This window comes from Coniophora puteana (assembly GCF_000271625.1).
Source record: "Coniophora puteana RWD-64-598 SS2 unplaced genomic scaffold CONPUscaffold_3, whole genome shotgun sequence".
In the NCBI taxonomy this organism is placed as follows: domain Eukaryota; kingdom Fungi; phylum Basidiomycota; class Agaricomycetes; order Boletales; family Coniophoraceae; genus Coniophora; species Coniophora puteana.
The window spans coordinates 1,819,563-1,830,193 of record NW_006913055.1 but is presented as its reverse complement, the minus strand read 5'-3'; the positions used below and the strand labels follow the sequence as shown (position 1 = coordinate 1,830,193).

Sequence of the window (10,631 nt, the reverse complement as noted above, 5' to 3'; positions counted from 1 at the left end):
AAGGGGAAGGGGAAGGGGAAGGGGAAGGGGAAGGGGAAGGGGAAGGGGAAGGAGGGGCATCACATACCGGGCAAGACATGAGTGATAGAAGTGCCAAAGTACCGTTTAGAGGAGACCGAAAAGATGGTCACCAACATATCACAAGTTGTTGACCAATTACTCAGCTCTCGAGGCCCGACTGCACACACTAGAGACAAGATTGTCAAGGTTGACAATGACCTACCTATCATCCAGGGGGTATTCTATCTCAAGCTGTTGAAACTGACTGGCTGTACGCAAACACCAAGATTAACCAGGCTCAGGTGAACTTTGACAATGTGGTGCCTTATGATGATGAAGATGTGGAGCAAGGTACGTGTGCACCACAATTAGTATGAAATGTTCCATTGAAACAGCTTACGGTACACATGTGGCAGATGGACTAAGCCAGGCTGAATTCTGCGTAATCTTAGCTGAGAACACTGTGCTGGTCTCAGAAATAATGCAACCTGTTGAACAGGTAGCAGAGTGTCAGTATGCTGATCCAGGCCCAGGCACAAGTGCATACCACATGAGCCTTGATGTGCAGAAACAAGAGCAAGCCCTTTCTGGTCTGGGCGCTGAATATGGTGCAGATGGAAATCTGTACTATTACTTTGTCGATGTGTCAGGTTAAATCCAAGGTTTTGCAATGGAAGATGACACATGGAAATGGCAAGGGGGGGTACAACGGAGATGATGAGAGTCAGGAATAATAAACACGGTGGGATAGCAGAGTCTGGGAAATGTGGTGAGAGAAAATATTCACTTGGAACATGGACAGCCAGTGAAATGAGAAAAACACATACTATGTTTTGTAGTCTCAAAATTGGAATGTCTTGGTGTTGGAAATGCACGAGCAAGTGGAGTTAGTCATCTTGAGGGGCCAGCTCTGACTCTGGAGCACCCTGCTGTGACAACACACAAATGAGCAGGATACCAATAAGAAAGAGAATACATACATGGTCATACACAATGGTGAGGCACCAATTGCGCCCCTGCACATTGATGGGTGCAAGCACAAGATGCCCTGTTAGCTTTTCAATGAGAACCACCTCTGGGGCCTGCCACGCAGCAACACCGAGATCAACAGCACTACGCGGCTGCTGATCAGTAATCCAATCAGGGAAAAAGATGATACTCACCGTAGAGTCCACAGAAACTGTGGGACATTCTCACCTCCCACAAACCCTGTAACAAGAGCGATGTTAGCTATGAGAGGAGGGCTGTGGTTTTAAGCCTAAGTGGCCTGCATGCGATATTGAATGTCAACTGGTTTGCGGTTGAAGATGTAAGCATAGCGGCTTGATGTCCCACAGTGATGGGTTGCTGCTCTGTAACGGAGATTCTTTCAACAGATGTGGGAGTGCAACATCGCCCTGACCTGTCGTATCTGTGCAGGAACAAAGATCAGTGAGATCTTGCCAATATGCCTGCAGGAACTCAAAAACAGCATCATGAAACCTCTCATCAATGCTCAAGAGCTCAAGCTCCTGAGTGTGAACAGCAAAGACAGGCTCATTGTGACCTGGCAGCGGTTGAGGTGCTGCTCCTTGCGCAGATTTCTTTGTGGACTTTTGACACTTCTTCAGCATGGATATGGTATCCTTGTCGTCAGGTGTTTGATTAGGTAATGCCTCAAGTTGTGAGATCTAGCCAGGATGGTGCGATAAGACAGGGAAGTTACAGAAGCAGACCACTCACCAGCTTGTGGTTGAAGGTACTAGACCACCACTGACACATCAAGGTCCCATCCAGCTCACCCCCCTTGTGCTGATTATGGTTGATGCGTGAGAGCTTACCATTGTTCTGCTCATATGGAAAAGCCCATCTCCCGTAGCACAGCCCGTACTGATAGAACTGGCCCTCCATGTGTTGAACAGAATGGAAGTACTGTGTGAAATGAATGTACATGTGTGCCCACAACTGGCAAGCCCAAGCTAGATCTGCACAGCCACAACACACGTCTTGTGGAGAGACAGATCAAGTGGCGAGTATACAGATAGTGGCTGAGAACTCAATAATGGTCATGTAGTGATGTCAGAGATTATAATCAGGTGTGATGTCATCAAGCACGTCCAGAATGTCAAGTGGAGTATGTGGATCCTGGACAAGAAGGCCTTCTTGCAGTTGAGAGTGTATAGTCTTCTTGTACTCAGTCTGAGCCTTGTAATTGTTGGTGTTGGATGCCAATGGTAGTGGATCTGCATCAGGTATTTCACCATCTTGCTTTCATGCTACAAAAAGCCCAACAAACAAAATGGAGATAAGGTTTCTCCACTGGTCGGCTTTAGGACAGCCCTTCCTGTGCGCCATCTATTACGATAATAGCAGTCAGAAATTAGCAAAACAGCTGCAAAATGAGGATATGACATACAGATGGGGGCAGATGTCCAGCTTTGACTGGCCAAACAAGTTGATCCAGAAAGCCTTTGAGCTTCTCAAGAGGTTTGTGATGATGATATCTGTTGAGGAGGCCGTATTTATAGAGGATCATGTTACTAACATGTCAAACAAGACCTGTCAAGGGATAAGTTAGAAGAGAAACTGAGGAATAGAAAGGGTGTTACCGAGAAAGACACCATGCATGAACTCCACCAGTGCACTATGCAATGGCATCCAGCCTGGCAGATAGTTTAACAAAGACCAAGAAACACCTCACCTAGTCCATATCTCATCAGCACCCTCAGGGTCTGCATGAGCCCATGAATGCATACTTGAGATGGTGCCAGTCTTCTTGAAGGCAGAACTGAGAGAGGCCATAGCAGGAAGGAGATGCAAGCTTGTATGTGGTAGTGTAGCATTTGTTGCACATGAAATGCTTGGAGGAGTGGCCCAAGGTGCCATTGACCTTGCGAGTAGATAGGAGATTGGAGCAGTTTAGCCAGAGATAGACATGAACAAGCATGCAGTTGGGGAAACCATGGACAGAAAACTCAATGCCGCTGCTGAGTCATGTCATGCTGGCAATGAAAATGTCCAAGAGGTTGTTGAGCTGCAGTAGGGTGGGTTCATTCAGGCTGGGGATGACTATGAGTAGCATGGTTTCCTTGGGAAGATGGCGAATATTGCGAGGGTTGTTGCATATGACAGCATAGAGAGTGCCAGTGGAATGATTATTGTGTTCCATGGATTGAAACCTGCATGGTAAGACAACAAGGAGAAGTAACCAATGAGCAGTTCACCAGTCAATGTTGAAATGCAAAATGAGCCTGCATGGCAGCAACACAAACTGCTGAGTGAGCTCAAGGGTATTGACATCCTCTACTCCCCACTGACTCTCTTGGTTTTGTTGCTGCTCCATTCCTGCTTGGATTGCCCTCCATCCCCACCCATCATATACGTTCCATCATTGGTGTTATTGAATCATCAAACGTGTTGTATCCGGTGGCTTTGAGTGGTGGATTGCAACCTGGTTTATTGCCGGGCCTCCTCCACTGTTGCAGCTGGTCCCACTTGCCGGGATGCAGCAAAACGTACTGCAGCACACACTCGAGGGGGACATACGGCACTACCAGGCTGGGTGTACACTTGACGGAACCATTGGCAAGCTTTTTGACGCTGTGAAGTAGTCCAGGACAGTCTTTGCTGAGGCATTTGGGCAAATCAAGGGCAGAGAGCTTGTTGGAATAGTGGGTAGCCCAGCACACCAGACATACAAAGAGGTAAACAATAAAGTTGAGGTTCAATCGACCTAAGCTCTTGAGCACCGTCGGCATGGTGCATGCAGAGCCATCAAGGCCAGGTAATTCAAGACTGGGAATATCGCAACACATCACCTCAAAGAGACACTTCTTGCAGTTGAGCTGGAAGTGAACACTCTGCAGTGTGTTGCCATGTAGGGCCACACTAATGAAGGCCTTGAGGTACAAGTTCCAAATGTAAGTGTGGTTATTGAACACTTCAGGCCGCTGATTGTGGTTGGGAAGTTTGAGGTCTTTGATGTTGGAGAAGTCAAAGTCCTTGAGCGCTTGATATAATTGCTCATGGGCCGGCAAATTGTCTGGAACATTGTCAGCGGGTAGCTTGTGACCATCATTGCTGTTGTTGTCAAGGCCCTCCTCAGTCACTGCAGGAATTTCGGATGTTTGCATGAGTATGCCGACGTTCTCGTTGCTTGAGTAGCCACCAACATTGTCTGGATCACAAGAATGTGTGCCATCCTCCGGATCCTCAAGTGTCCAGGTCTTTTCGTTCTTCAAGAGTTTAACATAGGGTTAGTGTGGCAGAAATAGCATACAGCGTACCTGAGCATAGTCCTCCTCATCCTGTAACTCCCAATTCCCTCCAGTTGCCTCAATGCCTTGTACTGGAGGCTGACCTTGTGGTTTAGCAGTGAGTACCTGAGGATCAGCAGTGGTCTCTGCACTTGACAGACCCATAGCCTCATCCTGGAGCTTGTGCAGGTGAGTCACCTGCTCAGTTTGTAAGCTATACCTGTTGCACCCTCCATGACATCGGTGTGACTGACAGCGATATTCAACGAGAGTGTCTTGCTTGCGCTTTGAGGGCATAGTGGGCCAGTAAGGACGTCAAGTGAGTTGATGTATGCAGAAAAATGGTGGGCGGGGATGGTGGTGGTTCAGGGGCAAAGTCAACAGTGAGGCTTAAGGGCGTAGAGCTTGTTGTGTGTTCAGGAGGACACATGTGCTGGCTCAACAGTCAGTTTTGTGACATATGGAAGGTTTGGACAATCAGCTCATGATTGACAGTGCCAGAAGAGGCAATAAGTCAAAAACACGTTCACCACTCGGAAGCTTCAAACACGCGGCTGATATACAGTTGGATATACAAGTAGCCTACTGATTTCAACTATATAATGGCAGCTGAAAATCTACTCCAATTTCTAGTGCTGAGAACCAGGATATTTGGGCAGCCAATATACATGCATATGGATGGGGACCAGCCTGGATAAGTGGTGGGTGGGCATTGTATAGAAGTGTTGCATGGCTTGGTAAAGTCTACATGGGCAGAGGTTAAAAATGTGATGAATTCTTGCATTTGTGTGATCCTGTGTGCATGGAGAACAACAGTGTGGTGAATGCTACAACAGAATAGGTTACAATACAGGTAGATACTTTGGATACACTGGGATGTGGGCAATCAAGCTCAGTGAAAAGTTGCACTATGAGGATTGATGAAGTTCTGTCTAAATATATTTATTCTATGGAATTTGATGGCCGGGTGGCACTTATGAACTTGAAGTTGTCAGTTCTGGCAGCTGATTTGTATCTGGCAACCACTTTCTCAACTCATGTGAAACCGGGCCCCTTTGGACTGCAAATGGGCTTATAATCAAAGTAGTCTACAGTTAACCTGAAGGGGCATGCAAATTTCATTCAATCCAACTAAGCTAAATTAAACTGGAGTCCCGCCACATAGAACATAGGGGAGTTTTCTGCATTTGGCATCAGAGTCTGAATCTCAATTTGTGTCAGTGTCAATTTCTCTTTCCTCCCTTTTCTGTTTCTTCACCGCTCTGCATGTACTGTCAAACATACAGGATGATGCTTTTGGGCACAACACTTGCACTGGGCGACTCCCTCTGACAGTACATACTGGATTTGGACCCAAAAACTAAAATGCACTTAACACACTGCTGAGAAAATGAACTGTGCACATGTCAGCTACTAACCCTAACCCTATCCTGGAGTAGTGCAGCAGCTCGTACCTCAACAAGGCTAAGTCAATTGAGGTCTGCAAATCACGACCACTTGACAACAACAATGAATGCATCATAAGGCTTGCCCCTGTGATTGATGCCACACCAGGAATGGGGGAGACCCACTCTACATGGTTATTGTGACGTATAAGGCTTACAATCCCAGTGACAGACAACTCCAGGACCTGCCACAGACAGCTAAAAATGTCCTTCATGCATTGCACAAGGCAATCTCTCATTCAACCCAAGCTATTGCTGGACCATCCAGTGTCCCCGGTCACCAATCACCTTCACCTTTGCTCCCTGCTGAGCAAGAGTGGCTGTCCAAACAAGCACATGTAGAGGACATGCCCGAAGATGAAGCTGACGGGATGGAGTACAAAATTGAGATGCCGGATGCACAGGATGGAGCAGCTAATGACCAGGCAACCAAGCAGATGAGAGATGTGCGTGCTCATTCACTCCCGTATTTTGACTAACCTCACACTTATACATACTTAGGACTACACAATGCCCCTCAATCCCCAGGACATCGACATGCATCTCCAGGACACCCTTGATGAGGACATATTGCATATACAGCTTGCTCTTGTAAACATATTGATGCCTCTATTTGTGGATACTCACAATATGTCAGGACACGTTTACTTTTGAGGAAGCACCATTTGAGTACACGGATGAAAACCCTGAACCAAATGACCTTGATGTTGACAAGTTCTTTAACCCGGAAGAGCAAGGGATGGAGCTGGCAGACCAAGACACTGAGCCACAGCAGGTACAAAATGCACAGGCTGCTAGGGATGCCACCACAGAGGCTCAACAAGGCTCCAAGACCAAGACAATCGAGAGATCTCACCTGAAGCTATTGAACCTCCCCCACCTGATTAATCTACTAAACCCGATGTTCATGCTACCTCCAGCTACATGCATCAAGAAGTTGACAATATCCATAGGAGTATTGGCATTGAAAATGTCAACCTTGCCCAGGGCTACATCAACCTGCTCAAGAGTGCAAAAATAGACAACCCTCACCACAAACTTTCACCGGAGGCCCATGCACACCAATCCAACAACAGGCTTTGTTGATCTCTCTCAAGATCAAGCCCTCCACATCTCTCTCCACTATATGCCTGGCAATCCATCAGATGCGCGGTATACTGGCAAATGCAGGAACATCGAGAAAGAGATTCCTGGCCTCCAGTGTCTCAGTAAGGACCAGGTCCTCAAAAAGCTGGCCAGGATGACAGGTGTCAAAGAAATGAGGTCAGATATGTGTATTAATACTTGTGTCAGTTTTACAGGTCCTCTAGAGCAGGCTGGCAGCTGCCCCAAGTGCCATGAACCGCAGTACGAGCCCCGTCAATCTGTTAAACATCCCCTTGTTGCCCAGCGTACATTCATTACATGTCCACTGGCCCCTGTTATGATTCCCCCACCAAAGCCATCCCCCGAACCATATAGATTATGAACATGTTAGACTAGTCTACCATAGTAGTGCCCTGGAGGACAATAAACCAAGATGTTGAATTGAATTGAATTACATGCCCACTTGCTTTTATCATTCAGGCTCTTTGGCAACATCCTAACAGCGCTTCTAGAATGTGTTATCAATATCTGCTAACTGAGATCATCCAAGATCACCTCAGGGACAGCAACAACATTGATTTACAGGTTTTTAATGACATCATTAAAGACCACAACTACCTACAAGAATGCAATGCCGAGCGCATCAGCAAGGGCAACACAGTGCTCATGTTCTCAATCAATGGTGTGCCGCTTTATGCATGCAAGCAATCAAATTGCTGGATCTATATATGGGTCCTTTTTGACATCTCACCCAACAAGCACTACAAGAAAAAGTTTGTTATTCCAGGCACTGTCATTCCAGGGCCAAACAAGCCCCAGAATCTTGACTTGTTCCTTTTCCCTGGTCTCTACCACCTTGCAGCTGTCCGGAATGAAGGTCTTGTTATCTTTGATGGGGCCGAGAACTCCATTCGCACAACTTGGCTCTACCTCTATGTCATTGTAGCCGATGGACTGGAGATGGCATTGATGATAGGTCTGGTTGGCCACAGCAAATACTCATGTTGGCTCTACAGTGGATTTCCTGGACAACAACCTGACAAAAACCACACTATTACCCTGTCATGAAGAAACCTCAGAACTACTGCGCTCGAGGATGTCTTCACCCAAGCATCCACACACACAATCTCCCTGCTGCTGCTTCAGGAGACTATCTCAACAACCTTGCATCAGTGCTCACTTGCACCAATATCAATGAATACCAGAAGCAGCAACTCAAAACTGGTATTGTCAAACCAACTATCTTCTCTGGTCTCCTGTGCACACTCCCGACATGGCACCCTCATGCATTGCTTGACCATTTTTCTTCCCGGCTCCTTTGATCACCCCCTCACAATATTGCAAAGAAACTGGTTAGCAGATATAAGGCATGGGAGTGGCTCTTCTATCTCTATGGGATGGGACCAGCATTGTACATAGGTAAGATTTCTTTTTTCTTGTTGTTTAATTGCTAATATTAGTGACAGATCTGCTACCTGAAGAGCACTATGTGAGTTTTAGTTGGCTTGTTCACGGCATTTGACTCTTATCCCAGCATTCTATTACTGCTGAGCAGGTTTGCGAGGCACAGGCTCACCTCAACACATTTGCTGATGAATTTGAGAAACTATACGTCAATTGCAGCCCCAATCACCTTCACTTTGTCCAACCATGGATTCACGTGCTCACACACCTCACCCATGAGGTCGTCAAGAAAGGTCTGCCAATATGTGCCTCTCAGTGGACAATGGAGCATGTAACCGGAGATCTTAGGCAGGAGATCCACTCACATGTCCATCCCTACGCCAACCTTGCCAACCGTGCACTCCACTGTGCATGAGTCAACATGTTGAAGGCACTCTACCCTGATCTTGATGATGATCCAGATGACAACACCTTTGCCAAGCTTCCCCTAGCATTGTGTGATGTAGGGGAAGGATATGTTGTTCTTGCTCACAATGAACAATCCTTGAAGCCTGTCACCCCACCGGAAACAGCTGCCATATCAACCACATTCCACAAACTTGGCCTTGTTGTGCGAGGAACACCATCCATTCAGTGGTGGGCACACATTTGACTACCATGTGGGCAAGTTGCCCAGTCCACATGGAAGGAAAACACCATGACAAAAGCAGTCCAGCAATCTCACAATGTAAAGGTAAATACACATCCAAGACCCTATGTTCCTTACTGACATCTTCCTATGCGGAGGTTCATTACTAATTCGTTGCTAAGGTCCACAATGCCACTGTTGCTTTTGCAATGGTGTCACTGTATGGCTGCCCCTATGCAGGGCTTTGTGAGCATTCACTTGACACATTCAATATTATGGAGATGGTGCACTCTGTGTTGTCAGTGTCAAGTGTATTCAGTCAGTTGTGGCCATAGTTCCCCACCAATTTGCGGACCATGATGGCATTCTCCATTTTGCTATTGAAAAACTGGGCCTGGATGTTGCTGTGTTCGGTGCTTTAGAGGAATCCCCTTCTTCTGGGCCACTCACTTCTGATCTGAGTTAGTTTTCTGTGTTATTATTGTACATACATCAGGAAAAATGATTTGTGATGCAGATGAGAGAAGCATAATAACATATATATATTGTCACCACTGTGTGTGTGTGCCTGTTGCATGGTAGTTGCATCTGCAACAAGGGGGTGGCTATAGGAGGTGTTCCTCCTAGCCCACTGGCCAGGCTGCAGGTGCACCCTGCCTTACGCTCGCAACCAACTTGTGAAGAAAACATGTTCACCACAGTACATGTTCACAGAGCCAGCTGCAAGTGGCAAAGGTGCCCCTGAGTGGTGTACAGCCCAAAGAAATTGGGCACATGCATGCACGCACACAGTGCACACACACACGCATGCCCATACAAATATATATACAGCTTAGATAGTATGTCCTGTATGCTGTACATATGTGCATGCGTGCACACAGTGCACGCAAATGTGCAAGGTTTGCAGAATGGGGCACTTGCACCCACCTCCGGAAGTGGTGATAGAACAAGTTGAAGAGAGCGTCGCACACACATTGAGCGATACTGGTGGAGTTTGAAATGCACAACCAGGCAGAGGCAAACATATGCTCACCGCATCTGGTGTCACCATGCTGTGTGTGTCATATATTCATTGTGCAGACACTGAATAGTATGTTGATCAAGACATGCCCATTGTTGCTTTGGCCCACACTGGCACATCTGTTGTAAATAATATCAAACATATTTAATTAAAATACTATATATTGTGTCATGCTCAAAGATGTTTGAGTCAAACATGTTCCTTTGACTGGTCTACATACAGGGGAGCAACAGTACAAGAAACCATCAAGAAAGCATAGTGACACAACACTGACAGTGTGCAATACGACATGTGAAATGAGTCACAAGCAGTGCAACAGAGGGCATAAGCGTCCCATTTGGTCTGTTTTGATGGGACCACTGGCATTGGACTGTCCTCCTCATCCTCTGCCTCTTGATCTATCCGTCCAAAAGCGCACTGGTGTTCTGGTTGATGGTAGCAGTGAACAGCACAGTGTTGGAGCGAATGAAGGACATAGATTGAGCGGTGATAGTGACAGAGAAGCCATGATGACGAGTAAGGTAGAGTACAGAGAGAAGATTGGAGCGCAGGTCAGGTACATGCAGCACCCTACTAAACTCTACAGCCCTCGCTTCCTTCCCTCCCACCCTAGGACAGAACACCACAGACCCTACACCAGCTGAGTAGACCACAGTGCAAGGCAAACTGGGACGCGCATGGGCGTGTAGGAGCGCAGCCAGTGACGGTGAGGGGTCATATGAGAAGTGGCGCCTGTGTCTGCAATCCAGTCAGCATCTGCATCGAGCTGGAGAGGACAGGTGGGACTGGTGGGGGGAAGGAGAAGAGCGAAG

The 10,631-nt window shown here is 47.0% G+C and overlaps 4 protein-coding genes across 4 annotated transcripts in view; 2 read left to right on the top strand and 2 right to left on the bottom strand.

Moving 5' to 3' along the window:
- Positions 1-655, top strand: part of CONPUDRAFT_71001 (uncharacterized protein) — a gene marked incomplete at both ends in the record, with an annotated part of 3,547 nt that extends 2,892 nt beyond the window's left edge. Inside the window, 2 exons of the mRNA XM_007767233.1 lie at positions 235-351; positions 396-655. Of these exons, the coding sequence (XP_007765423.1) occupies positions 235-351; positions 396-655 (377 nt within the window). The remainder of the gene's footprint in view (positions 1-234; positions 352-395) is intronic.
- Positions 656-1,286: 631 nt separating this feature from the next.
- On the bottom strand, positions 1,287-2,781 carry CONPUDRAFT_71000 (uncharacterized protein; the record flags this gene model as incomplete). The annotated part of the gene is made up of 7 exons (XM_007767232.1): positions 1,287-1,670; positions 1,723-1,911; positions 2,095-2,222; positions 2,276-2,334; positions 2,396-2,483; positions 2,525-2,538; positions 2,681-2,781. The coding sequence occupies 7 exons, from the start codon at positions 2,779-2,781 to the stop codon at positions 1,287-1,289; spliced, it is 963 nt and encodes a 320-aa protein (XP_007765422.1).
- A 572-nt stretch (positions 2,782-3,353) lies between these two features.
- CONPUDRAFT_151201 (uncharacterized protein) lies at positions 3,354-4,532 on the bottom strand (the record flags this gene model as incomplete). The annotated part of the gene is made up of 2 exons (XM_007767752.1): positions 3,354-4,214; positions 4,266-4,532. The coding sequence occupies 2 exons, from the start codon at positions 4,530-4,532 to the stop codon at positions 3,354-3,356; spliced, it is 1,128 nt and encodes a 375-aa protein (XP_007765942.1).
- A 1,279-nt stretch (positions 4,533-5,811) lies between these two features.
- Positions 5,812-7,021, top strand: CONPUDRAFT_70998 (uncharacterized protein; the record flags this gene model as incomplete). Its single annotated transcript, XM_007767231.1, has 5 exons — positions 5,812-6,126; positions 6,182-6,271; positions 6,318-6,652; positions 6,731-6,943; positions 6,982-7,021. The coding sequence occupies 5 exons, from the start codon at positions 5,812-5,814 to the stop codon at positions 7,019-7,021; spliced, it is 993 nt and encodes a 330-aa protein (XP_007765421.1).
- Between the last annotated feature and the right edge of the window lie 3,610 nt (positions 7,022-10,631).